Raw genomic sequence first — 27,185 nt, forward strand, 5'->3', positions numbered from 1 at the left:
ATCTCCTTGGAGCAGTCACTGCTGGAGACGCTCACAGTCCCTTGCAATGTCCAATGACCCAGTTTGGTCCAGTCGCCCTGATGGTTCAAGCTAACAGTGCAGCCTTGCAGTGTGGGTTAGGAGAATGCCTGTGCCTGAGCTGAGAACACAGCATGCAGTCCAATGGGCAAAGCTGCCGCCAATTGGTCAGGTGGACTGGGGTGGAGGTGGGTGGGGTTTCGGGCAGCCATGCAGCGCACTAATCTCTGGCCATCCAAGTGGTGGCTGGGAAGCATTAAGGGACTTTTACGCTTAACCAGGACAGGTTCTTAGTATACCCATGCTAACCACATGTCGTTCTCTTTCATCCTGCAGGGGGAATACATCAGGGTCATGGAGCCTGGTGAGATAGCTGTATGCCTGATGGCCTACAGAGAATGAAGACTACAGACGAGAGCAGGACTGAGGCTCTTGGCTGTGCAGAGACAGGAGCAGCACCCTCAGGAAGAAGGGACGGCTGGGGCTCCCGCACATGCTGCCAAAGAGCCACAGCGAGCCGTCGCTGGTCAGCGCCTAGCGACACCCAGAGTCTATGGACGCTGCCTTTCATTCCTGCAGATAACTGAGAAGCAGTGTTGCCGAAGACTGCATATGTCTAGGGAAATGGTTGGTCACATCTGCCAGCTACTGCAGGATTTGGTGCCACGGGAACATGGAGGGCATTCACTGCCAGTGGCCGTGGTGTCAGTTTCTATGTCAGTGACTCTTTTCAGGGATCCACAGGTGACCTCTGTGGGATATCACAAGTCGCCACCCTCAAATGCATCCATGAGGTCATGGATGCCATCTTTGCAAGAGCACACAAATTTGTGCATTTTACCTGGGACCAGGACAGCCAGGATGCAAGGGCGATTGCATTCATCCAGATTTTGGGTTTCCCACAGGTGCACAGTGCAATCGACTGCACTCAACGTGGCGCTCAGATCTCCATTGCAACATGCAGTGAACTAGACCAACTGCAAGGGGTTCCACTAATAGAACGTGCACCAGGTATGCGCATGGTTTCCAGAGAGTGTGCAGACCATGAACTCTCTCCTCCATCCACACCCCTTTTTGATTCCCCCCCCTTTTCTTCTTATTCATTTTTATTCTTTAATTTTTTCCCCCATTTATTTTCATTATTATTATTTGTAAAATTTATTTCCATTTTTATTCATTGTTTTATCCCCAGCTTTTGGCCTTTTTCCTGCAGTATCGCCCCTTCCCCCATCCCCTCGTCCCACCCCACCCACACTTGGGCCATCCCTCATTTTCTAGAGTGCTGCCATTATCACATTCTGCTTTCCACTTTTAATGTAACCATTAGCACCTCCTTTAGCCAGTACCACCACTATTAACAACTCTTTGACCTTTTGTTTATGACATCTTTTGCAATCTCTCCTTTGCCTCCACCTATCGCTGGCCTTCTATCCAGCTTCACCTGTTCCATCCCCCTTAAATAGTATATATTTCATCACATTTCTACTTCCCTTTAGCTCTGAAGAAGTCATACCGACTCGAAACGTTAACTCTGTCTTTCTCTCCACAGATGCTGTCATATCGTAGAGACACAGCCATGAAACTTTAGAAGCACCTGGTCCTTTATCTGCCTTCAGACCTGAGCCCTTCAGGAGCACAGCATCACTGGTCACAGATGCTGAAGAGATGGGGGCCAGACCCACCTTAAAGGTGCTTAAAGCACTCGGAGAGAATGATGGAACTCTGTGACGCCTGTCCACGACATTCTAACAGCAATGACCAGCACTGCTGAGGTACAGGTGTCAGTAATGTGTCCAGGGAGTGTGAGGCTGGACCATCACTTTGGTCTGAAGGCTGCACAGAGCACAGGGAAGAGGCACTGGACTGAGGCACCTGCCTTTATCTTGTGGAGAAAGGTTTCACATCCGAGTGACAAGAACACTGCTCATCAGAACAAGGAGCCACTGGCAGGGAGACATTCTTGGGAGTTTATTGACAACAGTGAACAGTATGTACAAGTGATTACCACCCATGCCCAGGCTGTGTAACTAATTCTTCTTAACTTTCCTAACCCTGCCATTATGTCTTGGTGCAGCCTGGACATCCACGGCGCAGGTGAAAGCAGTCTGCTGACTGCAATACCCTGTCTGCGATGACATTGGTGGGCGTCCTGTAGAGGGCTGAGACTTGGGGGGTCCCAGCCTGCTTTCCGGGTCCTGCTGTGTGGCAGTGGCACCCTCCTCGGCCTGTGGAACTGGAGGTCACAGGAAGAGGGGACTTGGAGGGGCTGGACTTTCCCGGAATCACCTGCTGATCCTCCTCTCTATGGGTGCTCAAGGGCCCTAGGCTGACTCCTTGAAGAGCATGAGTCTGGATTGAGATTTGAGCTGCCCAGCACCCCTCACGTGTACACATTGTTGGAGACCAATTATGGCACCAGCGATGGAGTTCGATCTGTGCAGCAGTGCAGGGGCAAAGTCCTGGACCAAGGTCTCCATTGCGGCCCCCATCCTATCAATGTTGACCATGGTGCGTTGGTATGCCGGCACTATCACCTAAGAGTGAGGCCGACTGACTCCTCCATCGTGCCTTGCAATCTGAGGAATGCAGCAGACGTCTCTTCCTGATGTTCCCGAGCTCGTCTTTGCAGCCCCAGCGATTGCGACATGACCGAGTCCAGAGGCTCGTCATCTAACTCAGACTCAGCAAATTTCTGGCCTCCAGGTGTCCTCCGAGTGCCAAACACCAGGAAAGTCTGTGCCGCCACCTGCTCTGGATAAATCAGTGTGATGTGGTCACTAGATTGTGGTCCCGAGGCTATTCTAAAGCTAGGTCCCACTGTGGTGTGTTTCTCTGCGTTGGTGGAGGGTGTGAGTGAGCGCTGTGACAGGACTTCAAGGAGGGTGCCTTCAGATTCCTCTTCTGTTTCTTCGGGGTTTGGTTGGAGGCCCTGGGTCATGAACTCAGTCTGCTGTTTCCCAGATTTCCCTGTGAAAGCAAGGGGAGATAATTAGTGCATGGCCTGTGATACAGGACACATCACTCACAGCATAGTTGTCTGATGGATGTTGCACTGCTGGATCCTCAGCTGATAGAGCGTTGCTAACCTCACTGTCAGCACAGGACCAGTCCAGATCATTGCCGGCCAGCTGGATGGCTCTGTTTTCAAAGTCCGTGAGGACTTTGATTTCAGGCATTCCTCCACCAGTCTGCGGCCTCTCCCTGTTGTATGCCAGCTTGTCCTGCATGAATAGAGATGGAGAAAGTGTAAGCAGGACACCTGCCAGGCTAGATGATAAATATAAAAACAAAAAACTGCGGATGCTAGAAATCCAAAACAAAAAACAGAAATACCTGGAAAAACTCAGCAGGTCTGGCAGCATTAGCGGAGAAGAGCAAAGTTGACGTTTCAAGTCCTCATGACCCTTCAACAGAACTAAGTAGAAATAGGAAAGGGGTGAAATATAAGCTGGTTTAAGTGTGTGTGTGGTGGGGGGGGGAGGGGAGAAGGTGGGGGTGTTGTTGGGACAAGCAAGCAGTGATAGGAGCAGATAACCAAAAGATATCACAGACAAAAGAACAAAGATTGAAGGTGGTGATATTATCTAAAAGAACGTGCTAATTAAGAATGGATGCCAGGACACGCAAGGTACAGACAGCTCTAGTCGGGGTGGGGTGGAATAAACCATCGGTGGAATACATTTAAAAATAATGGAAATAAGTGGGAAAAGAAAAATCTATATAAATTATTGGAAAAAACAAAAGGGAGGGGGAAGAAACGGAAAGGGGGTGGGGATGGAGGAGGGAGTTCAAGACCTAAAATTGTTGAATTCAATATTCAGTCTGGAAGGCTGTAAAGTGCCTAGTCGGAAGATGAGGTGCTGTTCCTCCAGTTTGCGTTGAGCTTCACTGGAACAATGTAGCAAGCCAAGGACAGACATGTGGGCAAGAGAACAGGGTGGAGTGTTGAAATGGCAAGCGACAGGGAGGTCTGAGTCATGCTTGTGGACAGACCGAAGGTGTTCTGCAAAGCGGTCACCCAGTCTGCGTTTGGTCTCTCCAATGTAGAGGGGACCGCATTGGGAGCAACGAATGCAGTAGACGAAGTTGGGGGAAATGTAAGTGAAATGCTGCTTCACTTGAAAGGAGTGTTTGGGCCCTTGGATGGTGAGCAGAGAGGAAGGGAAGGGGCAGGTGTTGCATATTTTGCGTTTGCATGGGGAGGTGCCGTAGGTGGGGGTTGAGGAATAGGGGGTGATGGAGGAGTAGCAATGGTGTCACGGAGGGAACGATCCCTATGGAATACCACCAGGGGGGGGTGAAGGGAAGATGTATTTGGTGGTGGCATCATGCTGGAGTTGGTGGAAATGGCAGAGGATGATCCTTTGAATGCGGAGGCTGGTGGGGTGATAAGTGAGGACAAGGGGGACCCTATCATGTTTCTGGGAGGGAGGAGAAGGCGTGAGGGCGGATGCGCAGGAGATGGGCCGGACACGGTTGAGGGCCCTGTCAACCACTGTGGGTGGAAAACCTCGGTTAAGGAAGAAGGAGGACATGTCAGAGGAACTGTTTTTGAAGATAGTATCATCGGAACAGATGTGATGGAGGCGAAGGAACTGAGAGAATAGGATGGAGTCTTTACAGGAAGCAGGGTGTGAGGAGCTGTAGTCGAGGTAGCTGTGGGAGTCGGTGGGTTTGTAATGGATGTTGGTGGACAGTCTATCACCAGAGATTGAGACAGAGAGGTCAAGGAAGGGAAGGGAAGTGTCAGAGATGGACCACGTGAAAATGATGGAGGGGTGGAGATTGGAAGCAAAATTAATAAATTTTTCCAAGTCCCAACGAGAGCATGAAGCAGCACCGAAGTAATCATTGATGTACCGGAGGAAGAGTTGTGGGAGGGGGCCGAAGTAGGACTGGAACAAGGAATGTTCCACATACTCCTTAAAGAGATACGCATAGCTGGGGCCCATGCAGGTACCCTTTTATTTGGAGGAAGTGAGAGGAGTTTAAGGAGAAATTGTTCAGTGTGAGAACAAGTTCAGCCAGACGGAGGAGAGTAGTGGTGGATGGTGATTGTTCGGGCCTCTGTTCAAGGAAGAAGCTGAGAGCCCTCAGACCATCCCACTGGGGGATGGAGGTGTAGAGGGATTGGATGTCCGTGGTGAAGAGAAGGCAGTTGGGGCCAGGGAACTGGAAATTGTTGGTGTGACGTAAGGTGTCAGAGGAATCACGGATGTAGGTGGGAAGGGACTGGAAAGGGGAGAGAGAAGGGAGTCAAGATAGCGAGAAATGAGTTCCGTGGGGCAGGAACAGGCTGACACGATCGGTCTGCCGGGACAGTCCTGTTTGTGGATTTTGGGAAGGAGGTAGAAGCGGGCCGTCCGAGGTTGGGAGACTATGAGGTTGGAAGCTGTGGAAGGAAGATCTCCAGAGGAGATGAGGTCAGTGACAGTCCTGGAAACAATGGGTTGATGTTCAGTGGTGGGGTCATGGTCCAGGGAGAGGTAGGTGGAATTGTCTGCGAGTTGACGCTCAGCCTCCGCGAGATAGAGGTCAGTGCGCCAGACAACAACAGCACCACCCTTGTCAGTGGGTTTGATGACAATGTTAGGGTTGGACCTGAAAGGACGGAGTGCAGTAAGTTCAGAGAGAGACAGGTTAGAATGGGTGAGAGGAGCAGAGAAATTGAGACAACTAATGTCACGCCGACAGTTCTCAATGAAAAGAGCAAGAGAAGTATGCCTGGCATATGTGGGTGATGAGTGGCCCCATGGGCAGGATGAGGACAATGATGGTGAGTGTGAGAGAATGAATTGTGATGTCCCAAACTGGCAGTGAGTGAGATGCCTGTGGGTGTTTGATGGGTTTGTGAGTGTGAGTTGAGAGCGATGAGAAGAGTGACTTACCCTGGTGGAATGAAGAAGATTGTTCATCCTCTTGTGGCACTGGATGGCTGTCCTCTTTTGAAAGGCATTGGCACTGACCACCGCTGTCACTGCCTCCTAAGTCTAGGTGGTAACTCTGCTGCCCATCCTGCAGCCAGAGTAGGAGTGGAGAACAGCCCAGCAGGACTCCATGGTACGCAAAAGGCACTCGAGGGATGTGTCAGTAAACCTGGTGGGTGCAGTCTCCTTAGCTTTCATCTGCCCTGCAGTAGTCCTAGTCTGGAAGCACTGAGATGTGTACGTGCAGCTGGACTTTGAACAAGGCACCCGGCATGATGAAGCAGGGAGATGATGGTGTGGCGGGTGAATGAGAACCTGCCTGCCATGGAAATCGCGTGTTTCCCAGGAATGCATAAATAATGTGGTGGGGTTGGGATAATATGGCGTGAAAACCCGCCATCGTGGCCAGCGGGGTAAAACGACTGCACTTCTTGCAAATCTGAGACAATTCTGCCCATAATCTCTGTTCACATCACCATCTTTGGCTTTGTGTCCATTTTTTAATTGACCAGCTGTCAAGTGTTTTGGGGCATTTTTCTGCATTAAAGGTGTTGTATGAATGTAAGGTGTTGTTGGCGGCCTAAGGTATTGATTTTTGTATTGGTTTATGCACATTTATTCAATTTACCTCGTCATGTGGAATGCATTTTAAAATCTGGCTAGGTTGAGAGTTTATTCCTGTGTAGATATACTTTTCTGTGGAGGAAGCAAAATGATTATCCTGTTAAGGACTTTGTTCATTTGGATACTCCTATTTCTGAGAACAGACAGTAGTGTGTTCAAGTATTTAGGTAGGTATGCCAAATATCTGTACAAGGAGATTAGGCAAGTGTTTGTGCATGAAATTTTAACTTATTACAGAATTGTCCCTACAAAGGATCTATCTTCTGTTAAATTCCATTTTGTTTACAGTTGTCAAACTTAAACATGGGCATTTCAAGTGAAGGTTTAACACGAAGGAGGTTGAAGGTTTAATACTTTGAAAAGTACTGCAACAATTGAAAACTGGAAGTTTGATCCATGATGCTGATCATTTACATTATGCTCAATTTCAGCAGAGCAACTGGGACTATTGAGGTTTACTCATGGGGTAGAGCTCCACCTTTCAAAATGTGCTGGAAATTGCAGTGGTTAGGTCACAGTTCAAGTTGCTAATATAAATTGTTTGCACAATCACAAAAGTGAAATAGTTCATGAACCAGTGCAATCAGGCATTGTAATACAATGTGATCATTTACTTGATTTTTCTTTCAACTGAAACCTATTCCTTGAAATATTTAAGAAACCTGCTGCAGTTTTGCTAATACAGCTGAAAATAGGTTTAGCACCGAAAATAAGTTTTTTAATGAGAATGTCCAGTCCTCTACCTGACTAACCCAATTTAAAATCATTCAAAATGACTTGAAGAAAAACTATACTAAACCATTTACCAATTACATTGGTGGACCCCATAGTCAGTTATTTAGTAAATTCATTTTTATATAAATAATAGTTTGAAACATGCCCATTCGGTGTTGAGCCCAATTTGAAGAGCCTTCCCGAACCAACACAATCTTGCAAAGTCGACCTGGGCTAATGCTAGGCAGGGCCTCATCCAGGAAAATTAAATTAAAGACAGTGGAAAACTATAGTTTAAAATTGCCTGATTTTTTTTCAGCTGCTTCTGCCGATTTTGCCTAGATTGAACTGATATTACCATCATAAATGAACAGAAACTCTACCCCATAATCTCCTAGTATCTAAACATTGCATTCGAAAAGTAATTCTGTGAATCCTTCTGAGACCGTTCAATGATATTCTAAGGATAGGGGGTGATAAATATGTGATCATTTTAACTCTTGCCCTTCCTCCCTCCCCACCGCCCCACCCCCCCCCCCCCCCTCTCAAAATCAAACAGCATTTGCAAATGTGGGTGAATTTCGCAACATACTAACTTTGATAAACAAATACAATGCTGGAGCAACACACTGAACAAAATAGAGAAACAATTCAGTTCCAGTGAAGAAATTAACAGAAGTGAGTTTCCTTGGAATTACTGCCACTCTACCATCGTAACTTCATCGGGAATGTGTTGCAAACGTTGTTTTACACGCACAATGTGGGGTTTCAGCTTTCAGTTTCAAAGGAAACTCCGGTCCAGCATCTCCTTAATTATTTTGGCTTATGGTACAGATCAGATCAACAATTGTATGTATCTTGCTGTTTTAATTTAAGGTATAAACGATGGAAAATTAGATAAGGCTTTTAAAAACAGTAACAGATATGCATCAGAAAGAATTTGAAAAGAAGAGCCTCAAGAATAAGGAAAAACAAAGGCAGGAACATTTTATTAACAAAATAATTGTTGAAAAGAAATGAAGTGAAAGGAAAGAATCAGACAACACAAGAGGTAAAGGAGGGAACAGTTGCTTCACAAGCTATACAGACAAATCCATTCCTCTAACATGTCTCACCCCTGTATATACTTGAAATAAATTTTTGCATTGTCATAACTGTGCTTATGAAGGTCATGTAATCTTTCTGTTTGGCCTTCAGGCATTAGTTCTTGGGCAGGATTTATAAGGTTGTAAAAGCAGTTACTGTACACATTTACCACCTGTTACCAGTTACTCACTGGCTGCACTGAAACAACTGCATTGACCAGGAAAAAATCTTGCTTCAACTGGATACAAACATGTTTACAATTCAAACATGACTTGAACATTAAAAAAAAATGTATTCTTGTTTGTGCTGGGATAGTGTTGGTTGTAGAACGTGTCTGCTAAATAAGTCTTCATAGTCTTCTGTATGTTAACATCATGTCGTTATGAACTACTTGTAATACATATAAATATACAATAAAGGGTACTGGTAAAGAGCTACCTCCATCCTATGTCTTAACACGACTCTAGCCAACACTACACTGACCCTAGGTCTAGGTCATGTGGCTTCTTACATCACTGTGTGGGTGGTACTGCACTTGGTCCCACATAAGCCTGTATGTGCCAAGCCCTTCTACTACAGTTTGCAGTTAAAGTCTAATTAAAGGTAGTTAGTATTCTATAAATTATACCATGGATAACGGTTTACAAGATGGAATTCATGAGTTTGGTTACTTTGGACAGCATTGCACTTCCTGTGAAGCTTACCCCTAATTTAGAATAAAACAGACAATGCTGAAAATACCCAGTGAGTCATCCAGCAACTGTGAGGAGAGAAACAAAGTTAATGATTCAGGTTAATGACCTTACATCGCTAACTTTTCCCAGCTTTGATGAAACAGATTTGAGCAAGTGAAATTTGGTAAGGTGTGAAAATGAATAAAGGGAAGGTTTGTATCTATTCTGACCTTTCCATCACTAATCTTATCCTTAGCAAAGGTCTTGGCTTCATTGGTGGAGAAGAAAAGAGTTGACGTTTCGAATCCTCATGACCCTTCAACAGAACTGATTTTTCTTTATAATGAGGGGGTGAAATATAAGCTGGTTTAAGGTGGGGGTGCGGGGTGGGGGGAGGGGGGAGAGAAGTGGAGGTGGGGGGGGTTGTTGTAGGGACAAGCAAGCAGTGATAGGAGCAGATCATCAAAAGATGTCACAGACAAAGGAACAAAAGAACACAGAGGTGTTGAAGTTGGTGATATTAACTAAACGAATGTGCTAATTAGGAATGGATGGTAGGGCACTCAAGGTATTGCTCTAGTGGGGGTGGGGGGGCATAAAAGATTTAAAAATAATGGAAATAGGTGGGAAAAGAAAAATCTGTATAAATTATTGGAAAAAAAAACAAAAGGAAGGGGGAAGAAACAGAAAGAGGGTGGGGATGGAGGAGGGAGCTCAAGACCTAAAGTTGTTGAATTCAATATTCAGTCCGGAAGGTTGTAAAGTGCTTGGTCGGAAGATGAGGTGCTGTTCCTCCAGTTTGCATTGGGCTTCACTGGAACAATGCAGCAGGCCAAGGACAGACATGTGGGCAAGAGAGCAGGGTGGAGTGTTAAAATGGCAAGCGACTGGGAGGTTTGGGTCTTTCTTGCGGACAGACTGCAGGTGTTCTGCAAAGTGGTCGCCCAGTTTACGTTTAGTCTCTCCAATGTAGAGGAGACCGCATAGGGAGCAATGAATATAGTAGGCTAAGTTGGGGGAAATGCAAGTGAAATGCTGCTTCACTTGAAAGGAGTGTTTGGGCCCTTGGACGGTGAGGAGAGAGGAAGTGAAGGGGCAGGTGTTACATCTTTTGCTTGGGCATGGGGAAGTGCCATAGGTGGGGGTTGAGGAGTAGGGGGTGATGGAGGAGTGGACCAGGGTGTCCTGGAGGGAACAATCCCTACAGAATGCCGACAGGGGGGGTGAAGGGAAGATGTGTTTGGTGGTGGCATCATGCTGGAGTTGGCAGAAATGGTGGAGGATGATACTTTGAATGTGGAGGCTGGTGGAGTGATAAGTGAGGACAAGGGGAACCCTATCAGGTTTTTGGGAGGGAGGAGAAGGCGTGAGAGCGGATGCGCAGGAGATGGGCCAGACACAGTTGAGGGCCCTGTCAATGACCGTGGGTGGAAAACCTCGGTTAAGGAAGAAGGAGGACATGACAGAGGAACAGTTTTTGAAGGTAGCATCATCGGAACAGATGTGACGGAGGCGCAGGACCTGAGAGAATGGGATGGAGTCCTTACAGGGAGCGGGTGTGAGGAGCTGTAGTCGAGGTAGCTGTGGGAGTCAGTAGGCTTGTAATGGATATTGGTGGACAGTCTATCACCAGAGATTGAGACAGGGAGGTCAAGGAAGGGAAGGGAAGTGTCAGAGATGGACCACATGAAAATGATAGAGGAGTGGAGATTGGAAGCAAAATTAATAAATTTTTCGAAGTCCAAATGAGAGCATGAAGCAGCACCGAAGTAACCATCGATGTACCAGAGAAAGAGTTGTGGAAGGGGGCCGGAGTAGGACTGGAATAAGGAATGTTCCACATACCCCATAAAGAGACAGGAATAGCTGGGGCCCATGCGGGTACCCATAGCCACACCTTTTATTTGGAGGAAGTGAGAGGAGTTGAAGGAGAAATTGTTCAGTGTGAGAACAGGTTCAGCCAGACGGAGGAGAGTAGTGGTGGATGGGGATTGTTCGGGCCTCTGTTTGAGGAAGAAGCTAAGGGCCCTCAGACCATCCTGGTGGGGGATGGAGGTATAGAGGGATTGGACGTCCATGGTGAAGAGGAAGCAGTTGGGGCCAGGGAACTAAAATTGTTGATGTGACGTAAGGTGTCAGAGGAATCACGGATGTAGGTGGGAAGGGACTGGTCAAGAGGAGAGAGAAGGGAGTCAAGATAACGAGAAATGAGTTCTGTGGGGCAGGAGCAAGCTGACACGATCGGTCTACCAGGACAGTCCTGTTTGTGGATTTTGGGAAGGAGGTAGAAGCGGGCCGTCCGAGGTTGGGAGACTATCAGGTTGGAAGCTGTGGGAGGAAGATCCCCGGAAGAGATGAGGTCAGTGACAGTCCTGGAAACAATGGGTTGATGTTCAGTGGTGGGGTCATGGTCCAGGGAGAGGTAGGTGGAATGGTCTGCGAGTTGACGCTCAGCCTCCGCGAGGTAGAGGTCAGTGCGCCGGACAACAACAGCACCACCCTTGTCAGCGGGTTTGATGACAATGTCAGGGTTGGACCTAAGAGAACGGAGTACAGTAAGTTCAGAGAGAGAGAGAGATTACAATGGGTGAGAGGAGCAGAGAAATTGAGACGACTAATGTCGCGCCGACAGTTCTCAATGAAAAGATCAAGAGAAGGTAAGAATCCAGAGGGAGTGGTCCAGGTGGAGGGAGAATTTTGGAGGTGGGTAAAAGGATCCGTTGAACGGGGAGAGGACTCCTGCCCAAAGAAGTGAGCCCGGAGACGAAGGCGGCGGAAGAAGAGTTTAGCATCGTGCCGAGCCCGAAATTCATTGAGATATGGGCGTAAGGGTATGAAACTAAGTCCTTTGCTAAGCACTGAACGTTCAGCGTTGGAGAGGGGAAGGTTAGGGGGTATAGTGAATACAGGGCTGGGGCTGAGATTGGAAGATGGGGTGGGGGACGGAGGGACATGCAGGGGTGGAGGGCCCTAGATGGGTGTTGGTGTCGATGAGTTGTTGGAGCTTGCGTTCCTTTGCACTTGAGAGAAAGAGAAAAAGTTTCTTGTTGAGGCGTTGGATGAGACGAAGAATAAAATGAAACTGGGGGCACGCACAGCTTTGAAAAAGGGTACGGCGGTGCTGCTGGAGGGAGAGGTCGAGTGTGTTCATATGGTGGCGCATGGCACTGAGTGTGGATCTCAGAATGTGACGGGAACAGCAGTCTGAGAAACGTTTTATGTCCCGGAGATACCTGTAATCCTGTCAACTTGCTCCTGCCCCACGGAACTCATTTCTCGTTATCTTGACTCCCTTCTCTCTCCCCTTGTCCAGTCCCTTCCCACCTACATCCGTGATTCCTCTGACACCTTACGTCACATCAACCATTTCCAGTTCCCTGGCCCCAACCGCTTCCTCTTCACCATGGACGTTCAATCCCTCTACACCTCCATCCCCCACCAGGATGGTCTGAGGGCCCTTAGCTTCTTCCTTGAACAGAGGCCCGAACAATCCCCATCCACCACTACTCTCCTCCGTCTGGCTGAACTTGTTCTCACACTGAACAATTTCTCCTTCAACTCCTCTCACTTCCTCCAAATAAAAGGTGTGGCTATGGGTACCCGCATGGGCCCCAGCTATGCCTGTCTCTTTATGGGGTAAGTGGAACATTCCTTGTTCCAATCCTACTCCGGTCCCCTTCCACAACTCTTTCTCTGGTACATCGATGATTACTTCGGTGGTGCTTCATGCTCTCGTCAGGACTTCGAAAAATTTATTAATTTTGCTTCCAATCTCCACCCCTCTATCATTTTCATGTGGTCCATCTCTGACACTTCCCTTCCCTTCCTTGACCTCTCTGTCTCAATCTCTGGTGACAGACTGTCCACCAACATCCATTACAAGCCTACCGACTCCTACAGCTACTTCGACTACAGCTCCTCACACCCCGCTTTCTGTAAGGACTCCATCCCATTCTCTCAGTTCCTTCAGCTCCGTCGCATCTGTTCCGATGATACTACCATCAAAAACAGTTCCTCTGACATGTCCTCCTTCTTCCTTAACCGAGGTTTTCCACCCACAGTCGTTGACAGAGCCCTCAACCGTGTCCGGCCCATTTCCCGCACATCTGCCCTCACGCCTTCTCCTCCCTCCCAGAAACATGATAGGGTTCCCCTTGTCCTCACTTATCACTCCACCAGCCTCCGCATTCAAAGGATCATCCTCCGCCATTTCCTCCAACTCCAGCATGATGCCACCACCAAACACATCTTCCCTTCACCCCCACTGTCGGCATTCCGTAGGGATCGTTCCCTCCGGGACACCCTGGTCCACTCCTCCATCACCCCCTACTCCTCAACCCCCACCTATGGCACCTCCCCATGCCCACGCAAAAGATGTAACCACTGCCCCTTCACTTCCTCTCTCCTCACCGTCCAAGGGCCCAAACACTCCTTTCAAGTGAAGCAGCATTTCAATTGCATTTCCCCCAACTTGGTCTACTGCATTCGTTGCTCCCAATGTGGTCTCCTCTACATTGGAGAGACTAAATGTAAACTGGGCAACCGCTTTGCAGAACACCTGGGGTCTGTCCACAAGAATGACCCAAACCTCCCTGTCACTTGCTATTTTAACACTCCACCCTGCTCTCTTGCCCACATGTCTGTCCTTGGCCTGCTGCATTGTTCCAGTGAAGCCCAATGCAAACTGGAGGAACAGCACCTCATCTTCCGACTAGGCACTTTACAACCTTCCAGACTGAATATTGAATTCAACAACTTTAGGTCTTGAGCTCCCTCCTCCATCCCCACCCTCTTTCTGTTTCTTCCCCCTTCCTTTTGTATTTTTTTCCTATAATTTATATAGATTTTTCTTTTCCCACCTATTTCCATTATTTTTAAATCTTTTATGCCCCCCCACTCCCACTTGAGCTACACCTTGAGTGCCCTACCATCCATTCTTAATAAGCACATTCGTTTAGATAATATCACCAACTTCAACAACTCTGTTTTTTTGTTCCTTTGTCTGTGACATCTTTTGATGATCTGCTCCTATCACTGCTTGCTTGTCCCTATAACAACGTCCCCCCCCTCCACTTCTCTCCCCCCCACCCCACCTTAAAGCAGCTTATATTTCACCCCTCTCATTGTAAAGAAAAATCAGTTCTGTTGAAAGGTCATGAGGACTCGAAACATCAACTCTTTTCTTCTCCACCGATGCTGCCAGACCTGGTGAGTTTTTCCAGGTAATTCTGTTTTTGTTTTGGATTTCCAGCATCCGCAGTTTTTTGTTTTTATCTCTTGGCTTCATTCCCTTATGCCTCCCACTGAATGAATTTCAAGTCCGGCATGATACTGAGTTTGTGTTCCATCGCCTTTTGTGGCCCTAACTGCCTCCTAGTCACTATGGATCTAATCTCTCTACAAATCTTTCCCCACCTGTCGAACTGTCTTTCACTTCTTACTTGAATGTAGGCCCAACCAGCCTCCACCAACCACCACCACCCTCCTCCAGTTGGCTGAGCTTGTTCTCGCTATGAACATCATCTCCTTCAACTCCACTTACTTCCTTCAAATGGATACCTGCATAGGCCTAGACTTTTTTGTAGGAATGTGTTGAACATTCATTATTCCAGTCCTACTTGGGGTCCCTCCCTCACCTCTTTTTCCTGATACTTTAATAACTGTGTCAGTACAGTTTCCTGCTCTCATCCTGAACTGGGAAATTTCATCAACTTTGCTTCCAATTTCCACTCTGCTCTCACCTTCATGTGGTCCATCTCTGATTCTTCCCTTCCTTGACTTCTCTGTCTCTATTTCTGGGGATAGGCTATCAATGCATATTCACTATAAGCCCACTGACTCCCACAACTACCTCAAATACACTTCCTCACACCTGGTTTCCTGCTCCATTCTCTTCCATTCTCCCAGTTTCTCCATATTAACTATTCTGATGATACAACCTACCATACTAGCATTTCCAACATGTCTTCTTTTTTCTTCAACCAAGCATTCCTGACCCTCGCTCCCCACCATGGTTGTGGTTGACAGGGCCCTTGACCATGTCAGTTCTATTTCCTATACTTCTGCTCTCACCCCTTCCACACCCTCAGGGAGGCACAACAGGGTTCTCCTTGTCCTCACCTTCCACACCCCCAGCTTCCAATATTAAACAGATCATCCTCCACCATTTTCACCACCTCAAGCATGACGCCATCATGCTTCCACCTTCTTCCAGCACTCCAGAGGGACTGTTCCTCTATGACACCCTGGCCCACTCCTCAATCACCCACAACACACCTTCCCCTTCCTATGAACCTTTCCATGCAAACAGAGGTGATGCAACACCTGCCTTTTTACCTCCACTCTCCTCACTGTCCAAGGGTTCAAACACTCCTAGATGAAACAGTGATCAATTATGCTTCCTTCAATTTAGTGTATTGTATTCGCTGTTCATGAAGTGGTCTCTTCAACACTGGGGAGACCAAACGCAGTTTGGGTGACCACTTTGTGGAACACCTACACTCAGGATGCTAGTTTGACCCTGAGCTTCCAGTCATCTGTCATTTTAATTCTCCACCTTACTCTATTGCTGACAGCTCTTTCTTTGGACTGCAGTGTCCCAATGAAATTCTGAAATTCCCAATATCCCAACGTATGAATGCTGTGCATAGGTGAGTGGGTTGCACACTAGAGTCATCAGCCATGTGGTCAGTGGATAGTCTTTGTTGCCCAGTAACTTCCCTTTGCCTTGTCATAGTGGCTCAAATGCAGCTGGCAGAGCAGAGTGCCACACAAGGAAGACATCATTCATGTTGTCAGGATTCCAGGCATAGACCTGTGTGATTCTCTACAAATGGTCTCACATCATTTGGATATTGAGGGAGTGGAATCCCTCTCGCTTGCAGCATAGGGCAGGATTGACATGCAGTGCCAGCAAAGCTATTTGCCTGCAATCAATAGCAATCTACATCTTGGGGAAGCCGCATGCTCACTGTGCCTGCTTCTTTCTGGTACAAGAGAATGAAATGTAGTCAGCTCTTTTGCAATAGAGTGTGTCAGTGTAGCTCCATCACACAACACTGTCATAGAGCCATTATGACACAGAAGACAGCCATTTGGCCCATTCAGTCCATGCAAGTTATCTGTAGGAAATCCAATCAGCCCAATTCTTCTTCACTATTCCTGTAGTCCTGCAAGTTTAGTTCTCTCAAATACCCATCCAATTTCCTTTTGAAATTGTTAATCACCTCCACTTCTACAATCTTTGAAGGCGGCAAGTTCCAGGTCATTGCCACTCATTGTGTAAAAAAGTCCTTCCTGACATCCTCTCTCTGCAACTTTCTCCACAAAACCTGAATCTGTGTACCCTAGTCCTTGTATCATCAGCTAATGGGAATAATGTTTCTTTATCTCTACCTTATCCAAACCTGACCTAATCTTGTAGGCCTAAATCAAATGTCCCCTCAATCCCTCAGAACAACCCCATTTTCTCCAATCTAACCTTGTAGCTAATATCACTCATTCCTGGAACCATTCTGGTAAATCTCCACTTCACCCTCTCAAGGACCCTCATATTTTTCCTAAAGTATGGTGACCAGAACAGGATGCAATACTACAATTGTGGTCTAACCAAAGCTTTATAAAGCAGAGGGTAAAACATGAAATGTTGCAAATATCTCCAGGTCTAACCTGGAAAAAGACAGATCCATTAATGTTCATCGCCACAATCAGCTTAACAGCCACTGGTAATGCAGTCCTTGCCCCAGTTGCAGTTATGGCAGCAAGTGGCAGATTTCAGAGAGAACATCAGAGAGAGAAGTGTAGACACCTCACACACTGTTCCTTGTTGAGGTTCATGTAGAAAAGCTGTTCCTTGAACACTCTGGATGGTATGGTCTCCTGCGAGGAATTTTCTCCTCCTCCTTCCTCTTTGAGCAGCTTGCCCTGTTCTGTATGGACCTCTGTTTATTCTGTAAGTCTTGCTGTATTCAATGGGGAAGGCCTATTAATGCACCCATGCTTGGAAGCAACTAGTTCATGCAGAAGACTTAAAGTCAGCAAAATCTACTTGAGTAGCTGCCACACCACTCCTTGTAGACATTTGCAACTTTAAACATTTAGGGAAAACACCAAACAGTTATCTAATCATAGCAACAGCCAGAAGAAATCAAGTAACAACTAACCAGTAAGTAGCTGACAGTCCCTTTACATAGTACAGGTGGACGGTCTTTCCCACTGTTGAACACATGTTCAACTGTGTGAGGTTTAGAGATGGTGATGGATGGAGTGTTGAGTTCCAAAATGGCACCCTTACACACCAAAGGTCACACTTTGTAGGAACAGGTCTGGGTAAAGCTATCTTTCAGGAGACATCTGGCTTTAAAGATTCAGCAATTTTGTTTATTACATATGCTTAACCCTTGGTATATTGTATTCAGCCTATAACATCAAGCAACATTTGTTTTAATTAATTTCTGAACCGAGGTGCTGGCACCAGGATACGCACCTCCATATGCCACAGTTTGACTCAGCAGTGGATTAAGTGAGTCGATCATCAACAATAAACCTCATTCAGAGATATTGTTGTCTAAATTTAAATCACATTTACTATGACTTTTTAAAATCAAAAATATACACTGTCCTTCAGATCAGGTGTAAAATCACAATCCCAACTGCCAGTTCAGATGCATATTAAAGATCCCATTGTATTATTTAAATAAGAATGGAAAGATCTTTGCATGTCAAGGCTTAAATTCTCTCTCAATCAACACCATCAAAATATAGATCATTATTTATTTAATCTCATTCATGGTCATGGAACCTTGCTGCTACATTCAGCAGTATTCACTGTACACGAAGTGCTTTAAAAAGTTCCAAAAGAAGTAATAAGTTGTGTTTTGTAATCTTTTTTAGAAATGAAAAATAAACAACTGTCTGGATTTTGTTGTACTAACATTGTTGGAATCTTCAGCAGGAGAATATGCACAGAAAATATTATAATAGCATGAACTTGTGGCATTTACCCTCTAGTCTTGCACAAACGACTGATGAAAAAATCAGGCTTCTGTTCAGTGTTTCTAAACGGCAACGTTTCTGACTTTGAAGAATTAATTTCACAAGTGTAGAATCACATTCCCGCAGAAGAAAATGTGTGCTGATCTTACATTTCTAGTTAAGCACCCCTGGATTGTCATTGACACACTCACTACACACCACAGTATTTTACAAACATACAACCATAATTGGCGATGCACCTATTGACTGAAGGAGACTCGAAAAAAGAAACACTAAACCGTATTCCAATTAAAAAGCTGTAAAATGTGATCTATCTTCTTTCAGCTTTAACAATCTCAAAATTAATACATAATCATTATAAATTTTACACACCTGTAACAAGTATTCATGTACAATTCAAACATTAACTAGAGATTACTGCCCTTTTATTCTTCCCATTAATTTATTTTGGTTAACTGTGATGTAGAAAGTAAAAACAACCCAATTGTTAGAGATACTGTGCAAAGACAGGAATTTTTTTAACAAAAACATTTTTAAGTTAATAATTGCACTTTCCCCAAAGGGAATTCGCCCACATGTATATAACCTTCATGATAGCAGATTTTGAATTTCTTTCCTGAAATCACTTGGAACCTACTCACAAAAAGGAATTTACTTCTGTTTAACTTAAAAGCTCACGTTCTCTGACTTCATTTTATAGCAGAATGCTTATCCATGTAGGTTGCTGGAAATATAATGAACTTACAACCTGGTAATTTCTCTGGTTGAAAAATATTGGTCTCAGGCTCACCTGAAAGTTGACCACATCAGCATAGGGATGTGATCCACAGCAGAGATGTCCTGAAAAAAGCTGGCTAAAGTACAGTAGAGCAGCAGCTGCAAACAATGATCTTGAGCCATGGTACTTTGAGAGGGACTCACCTCCAATTAAAGATCACTGAAAATAAAAACATATTTTAAAAAAAACCTCTTTTAGTCAGACCTTCGTAATGAGTAGAACCAATCAGGTTTGTTTGGTATGCTCTTGTTTTGGAGAAAACACTGATAAAGCAGGTGGGCAGGAAAAGAAAATTTAATGAAAGGGCATTTAGGAGAAGGAAAAGATATAAAAATAATATAGTATTTCCTAATGTGCCATGAAGCAATGACATAAAGGGTGTGAGTGATTTTGTAATCAGTAATGAGAACACAAGCTGCTTAACTCTAAAGCCACCAAGTAGCTACTAGCTTCAAAAGTAAGTAATGCCTCTTCCATTTTTTGGAGTTTTATTTCTAAACTGATTTCTTGGAATAAAGGAGAGTTGAGTGATCCACAAATCCATAACAAGTGCACAATATTTTCAGAACAACTTAGATTAAAAATTTGGAGGGGGGAGGGGGGTGGTGGTGAAGATTTCCTCTGTGTGCCATATGTAACTAAATCATAAATCTGTACTCCATAAATGGTCTATAATTTTATTACACAGCATACATTAGAAATCCACTGCTCAGGACTTTTCTGATTTTGGTGCATAAAATGCTTCATTTGTGACATTGTTTCAATCTTTGTAGCCATAAGAAACATGCAAAAAAATGATGGACAGGAATTGACCTCCTGGAACTTCAAACATGCTCTACACAGACCTATTGCCTTTAGCATCATCAGAGACCCAAAAGATTATAAAAGAACCAAAGCCAATGTTGGGTAAAAAAAAATTCTGGAGAATTCCTCTGTGAACGCCTAAGACAATTAAAACTTTCCCTGGAGACCACAATGACCATATCATTTAGTGCCTCACCTACCTTTTGCATGCAGTGATTTCTGTTCCAGCTAGAACTTCTGACAGCAGGCAGCGAACCTACACTAAATGAGATGGCACATTGTCCCTTTTGTCTATAATTCCCTGAGAAAAGAAATGCTAGATAATCTTACCATACTACAACTCCTGGATGACGGTATGACAGCAACTGTGCTTTGCAATGGATGGGAGACTGAGTTCTTTCGTATCAGGGCTGCTGTGAAACATGACTGTGTGTCTGAACCAATTCTCTCCATTATCTACCTCAGCTTGGTCATGGAACTCATTTGTGACCAACTTCCACAAGAGATCATGATTGAGTTTTGGCTGAAAGCATATTCATGACTTACAACATGCAGACAACAGTGCAGTTGTGGCCCACTGCAAGTGACATTCAGACCACCCTAAATCTCTTCTCCTTCACAAAGAAAAGGATTAGTCTCTCTCATCAGCAGGCCAAAATTGTCCACCAACCCTCCCCCAGACAAGCACATGAACCTCCAGCTATTGTTATTAACGGGAAGCTTTGGGAAGTGATTGAAAACTTTCCCTATCTTGACTGCTAGCTTTCTCAAAAAGGTCACCATCAAAGAGGAGATCCAGCACAGAATCAGCTGTGCCAGCATAGCCTTCCAGAAATTGTACAATCAGGTCTTTGAAAACAGACCTCCATCAGTAGACAAAGATTCTCATCTACAACGTTGTTGTTGTCACCACCCTGCTATATAGCAGTGAGACTTTCGTCACCTATTAAAGACACCTCAGGGCACTGGAGAATTTCCTCCACAGGATTCTCAAAGTCAAGTGGGAAGACAGGCAAACAAACTCTAGCATCCTCACTGAAGAAACATTCCCCCACAATCATGCAAAAATCAGCTCCATTGGTCTGTATCTGCATGCCAATAAACACAAACTAATCTTTAAGCTAATCAATTGACTAAGAGGTCTATGCTTCCCTAAAAGTAAATAGACCCACACAGGTTTTTAAGCTCATCATGGTAATGCAGATCATTCTTGTGACCCACCCATGAACTTCATCCAAAGTTTCTATATTACCCATAATGTGAGGGAACAAATCTAACTAAAGTATTTTGCATTATGGTTCTTCTGTTTTATATTGAATCATCACAGTAATATTATATTCCCTTTCCTTTTTCATAGCACTGGTTGAAATCTTTGAGAACTATGTACTATAAAACCATATAACAAATGCAGTAATGTATTTTTGTCCACAGCCCTAACACTTTCAGACTTGTGCATGAGCTGCAAACTGATGGACTGTCTCCTTAAAGAATGGTGCTATCACCGATAGATCTTCCAAGTTAATATCTGCTTTTTATGGCAAAAACCACTCTGAAATCTAATTTCTTGATAAAACAGGATGTTTGGAAAGGGCTCAAGTTATCTGTGTTTTTCAGGCATTGCTGTGTCATTCTATTTTCCTTGACTTTAGAACTAAAAATGTACATTTTATTTTGACATCACATTCAATGGAAAGTTATAGTGTAAAATGACTGTGATGATAACATTTCTGGACTAAAATCAACTGGCTGAGAATGTGTTTTCAGAACACACAAGGGATTTTATGCAAGACTGAACTATTTAAAGGGTGGCAAATTTTAATTGATTTTAAGTTTCCCTGTAATAATGTGCAAGGGACAAAAATTGTAGTTTGCCTGGTGCAGTTCTGTCCTCGTTCAAATTATAATTTTGTGGTTTTGCATATTTTAAAAAATCTTTGATTAAACATTAGAGCTGATTCAGAGATCCCATACATCCAACAGGAAGCTGCAATTGCAATGGCTGTATCTTGGAAAACCATGGTGACAATAACTGGTGATTTTCTATCCAGTAAAGTTAATGGCCGGAAAATCACAGGCTGCACCCTTGTAATTTCCTGAGATGTGCTCCCAGTTGGAACTGCCGCATAGTGGGATCATCCTTATAACATATCAGGGATCAGATGAATATTTTTTCTGAAGTGCCTAGTGCTAAAATGAGAACTATGATTTTCCTTGAGAAACAACAGCTCAGAACAAAGGCATGCTTTTTGGGTCATCACAGAACTAATGTCACTGCCTATCAACATGATATGCTTTGTATCTTTGAGCTGAGTTTTGATTGACAGTTTTATATTTGACATACCTCAGCCTGAGAAATATAATAAGCTTTCGCTAGTTCTTTAATTCAGTTCAGAGATCCAGCAAATGTATAGATTACTATAGACTGATGTGACTCCATAAATGAGCATCATGAACAGCAGAGTTAAGGACCACATTGACAATTTTTTGTTTCTGTATAATTTTATTTGTCAATAAATGTACCTTATACTTTTTTATACTGAGCAGAAATGTAGTGTTTTTCACTAATTTGAAGACATCTGCATTACAAGTTGGGTAGCCCACACTATTTCCAGTGGATACCAAAATGACTGAAAGCTTTGTTGTTTTACCTGTGAGAACACCACCCCGATACTTTGTGCAGTTCCAGTGTCTGTGGAAATAACTTGTATTGAGAAAATAGTGGGAATGAATACCACTACGTTACGTTGAATAAAACTTAATACAAAAAGGATTTCAAATTTGATTCTAGTTACACTTCAATTCATTTGTCTTTCAGTCCATGAGCTTGAAATAAAATAGTCGACTATAAACTATGTAGATATCAATTAGAAAGTTTTGTTAATACTTATAATCTATGATAATGGAATAGCATTACAACATTTAAGTTAACAAATTTGCAATCTTTAATTGAAATCAAACATCGAAACATTGTTGTCTAACACTATGACTTCTGTTTAGAACTAAATGAATTTGTAATTCTGAGGTTGTTCTTGGAAGTCAAGTCTTGCATCAAGCAAGTGTGCGCATAATTCACTATTTCAGGAATCCGGGAAAAATAGGTCTTTCCCAAAGTGTGTCGGTGCTTGATCTTGCGAATAAATGTGGCTTCATAGTCCTGCATGGTGAATAACAACATAAACCTGTGTAAGTCACTGAGATTTCAAGTTGAAGGTTAAGAGATGAGGTTTTCTTTGACACATTCTAAATACATCTCTGTATTTTTCATTTGTTAAAAATGGATGTTAAAAGTACTGAAGCTGTCAAGAAGAGCAAGGGATGCTACAGAATGAAAGGACAATGAATGCATGGAATAAAAATAAAACAGGAAACATTAGACGATCAAGGCCTAAGTCTAGACAGGGAAGACAAGAGAAAAGACAAAGGACTAAAGGGGGAAACTGCAGTGGGTCATAAACAAGGAACAATAATGAGTAAATACTAAAATATTGGAAGAATGGCAGGTTAAAAAAACAGGGGAGATGTACCTTTTCAATATTACTGATTTTAAGATGTGCCACAGCTTCCTCTTCTGTCAGGAGAATACAGTTCCATGGTGACCACTCAAACCTTTTATCCCACCTTATCATTGTTAGATCTTTCAGACTGTTCGAAGCACTCAGTGCAGACTGTGTACCCCAAATACTATCAACAAGATGTTTCATATCTTGTTCCTGCCAATATAAAACCTGGCTTGTAACATTATTTCAAAATAAAAATCGTTTTTAAAATAATGGTTCAAAAATGTTAAAGCATAATCTTTATTTAAAAAAAGTAGCATAACTAATTTTATTATGGAGGCAGCAGTCGAAGAGAAACTCTTAGCCTGACCAATGTTCGAGCACAAAAAAGTAGATAACTGGCCATTCATCTCTGCTTTTTGTATAATAGCATGTATTGTGAAAAATGTTATATGTCTACTTTTTTTAACAACAGTCATTGCAAGTTAAAAGTAATTCACTGTATGTGAAGTACTTGAGAAGTGATGAGGTGCTTTATATGGCACAAAGGCACAAGCCTTTGGGATATGAGACGGAGCATCAGAAATTGATAGACACACTCAGTAGGTCAGTCAGCATTTGTCTGACCAGCTGAGTATTTCCAATACGTTCTGTTTTTATTTCAGATTTCCAAATCAGCAGTATTTTGGTTTTTTGGACATAAAACCATTAACTTGACATCAAAAGTGCATGCCGCTATAATTACCTCCAACCACTAGAAATAATTTTCATTATTTTTCAATATTAGAAAACAGATTTCAGGATAGCATAAAATGAGCATACCAGCTTTATATTCATATATATTTTTGTTAATATTAGGTGGAAAAAATGTACCCAAGAGTGTTTGTTTAAATTTACTGCAATAAAGGTTATACTGCACCTGTAATAAGAATGCCAGCTGTGATCCATCTTCAAAATTTGCCTCAGTTTTTCTCAGCCGCTTAAGCATCAGTTTGTACATGGTCACTTCTTCACGGCGACGAGCTTCATTATTCAGCTTAAAGCATTGTCGACACATTCGAAGAGTCTGTGAAGTTAGCGACAAGGGGAACTCTGTGGATGGTAAATAGCTTCCACAGCTTAAACAGAAGTAAACATTTTTGCGCAATTGCATTGGATCCTGTGGAACCTATAAACGAGATGAAAAATTCACTTCACAGTTAAAACAAATCTCCAATTCCTCTCACTGCATGAAAATCAACAATAAAAAGGAAGAAATCACTCCATTGTTACTATTTACGCAGCAATATGAAAGGAGCTATTAGATTTACCTTCCAACAAAAATGAAAACTAAGTATTACAAGTCTCTAACATCAAATAAAGTTATATTAGGATTTTTACATTGCATTTATGTACAGACCAGTGTAAAAACTTTGTAAAACTCTTAGTACAATGATCAAACTGTCACTGTGTTGATTCTACTTAACATATTCCAGTACACTTAATCACAATACAACAACATAACCAATTCTGGAGCCATTAAATTAGAAATCAAAGCAGTGCAGCAATGTTACCAGAAGTGCAGCATAGCCCAATACTTGGATCTTCTCACGAGCCTGTCCCAAATTTCAGTTGATGTGGATTGATAACATATTAGGGGCGAGTCCAATGCTCGCATTGTCACATTCAACATCAACAGTAAAGCCTTGGAGTGGCACCGTGCTCCACTAAGAGGGGGAGCAATGGATTAATCAGGTTGAAAATTAAAGTGAGCATTTGAGGTCCACAATCCAATTAGAATTTTACTGGAGGGCCCACTTTCATTCCAGAATTTTATCTATGCTTGCTTTCAGCAGCGATGTGATGTTAGGCCTACCAGAGGAATATAAGGAAAGATTCACAGGAATGCACCAAAACTGCTGCCCAGTCTAACAAAAGCAAACAGGAATTGCACCCACTGCTCTGCATTTCTGAGGTAGAATTTACTGTGCAGGGCAAAAAGGGCAGGATTCTAGCATGTCTGAGTCTTGTGGCATTTCTGAACCCATCAACTGCCCCTGCAAGAATTCCGCCATTTGTGAGAAAAAAAAATTTTAGTGCACAAGTTTCATCAATCATGGATCTGTTCAGTGTAACTAACCTGAGAGCTGTAAACCAAATTGATATATCGTTATATTTTATGATCTATTTGCATTCACTATTCAAGTGTTGATGTGAGCAATAATCTCAATTCCGCTATCTTGCTTCTTCAATTAATAGGTTTTGGTTAGACGGATGCCCTGCTACAAATTGACTTACAGGGAACAGCTCAATCTAACACGATAATTATTAGATCTGCAGAAACTGGTAATAGACCAAATTCAAGTGGAATTACCACCTAGTGTTACTTCCACCCATTCATACCAGGCATTGAAGGCAAGCTGTATGAATATTGTAGAAATCAACTAAAATTATAAAAAACATTTTTAGGCAGATTGTGCTTTTCAAATTATTTAGCTTATTGTTACTTCTACCAATAGATAAGGATCAGAATTATTGTTTCCAAGATGACAAGGTGACAAGGTTGGTCAAGATGACCAACTGCTAAAGTCATTACAAGACTTCAGAAGAACAGGAAAACCCCTAAAGAAAAAGAGACCTGTCATTCACCTACTTATGCACCATGGTAGCCAACTAGAAGTTAGAGGTGACAGATGCATAAACACCCTTTGACAAGCCCCAATTACCTTAAAGCTTGATATTGGCCCAGATCTTCTAAGAAGCGTAAATCACCGCCAAAGCGGAGTAGAGTCAGAGGAAGACAGGACACTTCTCTTTTTTACAGCACGAGCTGCCATGTGGTAAGGATAAATGTCCAGTTTCTGAATGTCAGTAAGTGGATGGGTGAATCGGAGAGGCCGTGAATGGTCATCGTGAGATTAGTAGGGTTGTATTGGGAGATAGTCAGGTGGTCAAGAGAGGCAGTCGTGAATTCTTGGGGGTAATCACAGGGGTGGGTTGGTTGACAGGGGGTGGGTTGGGGGTGGGTGGGAGATAGTTGAAGGTTCAGTGTGAGTGATTGGGGTTGCCAGTTCTGGCGTTACCCAGACATTAGACTTGATTACACTTGCTGGGAAAGTACATCGCAACTGTTCCAAGATAGCCTGACAACTGTTTGCAATTCTTGTGTTCTTTATCCTCCATTTGAGACATGGGGCAGAATTTTACGACAGCGGGCCTTTACGTCCCCGCTGTAGTCAATGGGGTTTATAACAGCCCGTCCCCGCCAAAACAGGGCTGTAAAATTCTGGCCATGATGTTACTTTAAGAGAGAGAACAACCTCATCTAAAGCCATGTTCCTGTTACCGGGTATTCCTTCAGCCCATTCACTTGTCTGTGCAAGAGGAGGTCTCTGGGCAACACTGAGAATGGAGAAGTCCTTGTGATTCAGCCTTCCAATGTGTTGAAAATGGACAGAAAAATCAGGAGAATTAAATCCAAGGCCTCCATAGCAGCAGCATAAGCATTAACAATAGTCACTCTGATATAGCAAATAAGCTATTTCACTGAGGGTTCTGTGATAAAGAGTCCTCAAATTGTCCTATAGTCTGATAGATTTTAATGCAGAGAAGCTTTTTTGCATAATTGGACAAATGGACTTTTTCTGTCAAACCTTGCTGGATAATTTTCCAATTCTCCATTAACAGCAGAAAACATTGATGTTCAGATGCAATCTCTCACTTATATCCAGGGTATGTAAGGTTTGAATCCCTGTAATCTGTAGCTGAATATCCAGCCAGCAGGTTCCTGTTCTTTCACTTCTTCCTCCACGTACATTTGCTCACTCATGCTCCATTTTTAGCCTGGTGTGCCCACCTCAAACTACCCAAATCCTGTAAAATTATATTGGTGCTTTTGAGAGGTGGAATGAATGATGCACAGTGCTAGTTTCTTAGGAGCTGGTAGCAGCTACAACTGCTTCTTGTGGCCCATCAAGAGAACAAGACGCGTGCTTCACGATACCCCACTATTTATGTGCTGCTTGTTAAAAGATTCATAATTTAGTTGCTTCAAAGGAACTCAAGGGTTTAATGTTACGGCTCTTTTTTG

At 43.6% G+C, this 27,185-nt stretch overlaps 2 protein-coding genes across 4 annotated transcripts in view; both read right to left on the reverse strand.

Moving 5' to 3' along the window:
• LOC121292911 (V-type proton ATPase subunit S1-like) overlaps nucleotides 1-19,068 on the reverse strand; it is an 82,993-nt gene extending 63,925 nt beyond the window's left edge. The window contains exon 1 of the mRNA XM_041215380.1: nucleotides 18,828-19,068. Coding sequence (XP_041071314.1) covers nucleotides 18,828-18,937 — 110 coding nt within the window. The 5' untranslated portion in view covers nucleotides 18,938-19,068. The remainder of the gene's footprint in view (nucleotides 1-18,827) is intronic.
• Nucleotides 19,069-22,115: 3,047 nt separating this feature from the next.
• The window catches only part of iqub (IQ motif and ubiquitin domain containing), a 106,444-nt gene continuing 101,374 nt past the window's right edge, over nucleotides 22,116-27,185 (reverse strand). For all 3 annotated transcript variants that reach the window (XM_041216146.1, XM_041216147.1, XM_041216145.1), the window contains 3 exons: nucleotides 24,036-24,284; nucleotides 23,144-23,329; nucleotides 22,116-22,773 (listed from right to left, as the gene is read on the reverse strand). In XM_041216146.1, coding sequence (XP_041072080.1) covers nucleotides 22,600-22,773; nucleotides 23,144-23,329; nucleotides 24,036-24,284 — 609 coding nt within the window. In that variant the 3' untranslated portion in view covers nucleotides 22,116-22,599. The remainder of the gene's footprint in view (nucleotides 22,774-23,143; nucleotides 23,330-24,035; nucleotides 24,285-27,185) is intronic.

The sequence above is a fragment of the Carcharodon carcharias genome, chromosome 21 (assembly GCF_017639515.1).
Source record: "Carcharodon carcharias isolate sCarCar2 chromosome 21, sCarCar2.pri, whole genome shotgun sequence".
Classification (NCBI taxonomy): domain Eukaryota; kingdom Metazoa; phylum Chordata; class Chondrichthyes; order Lamniformes; family Lamnidae; genus Carcharodon; species Carcharodon carcharias.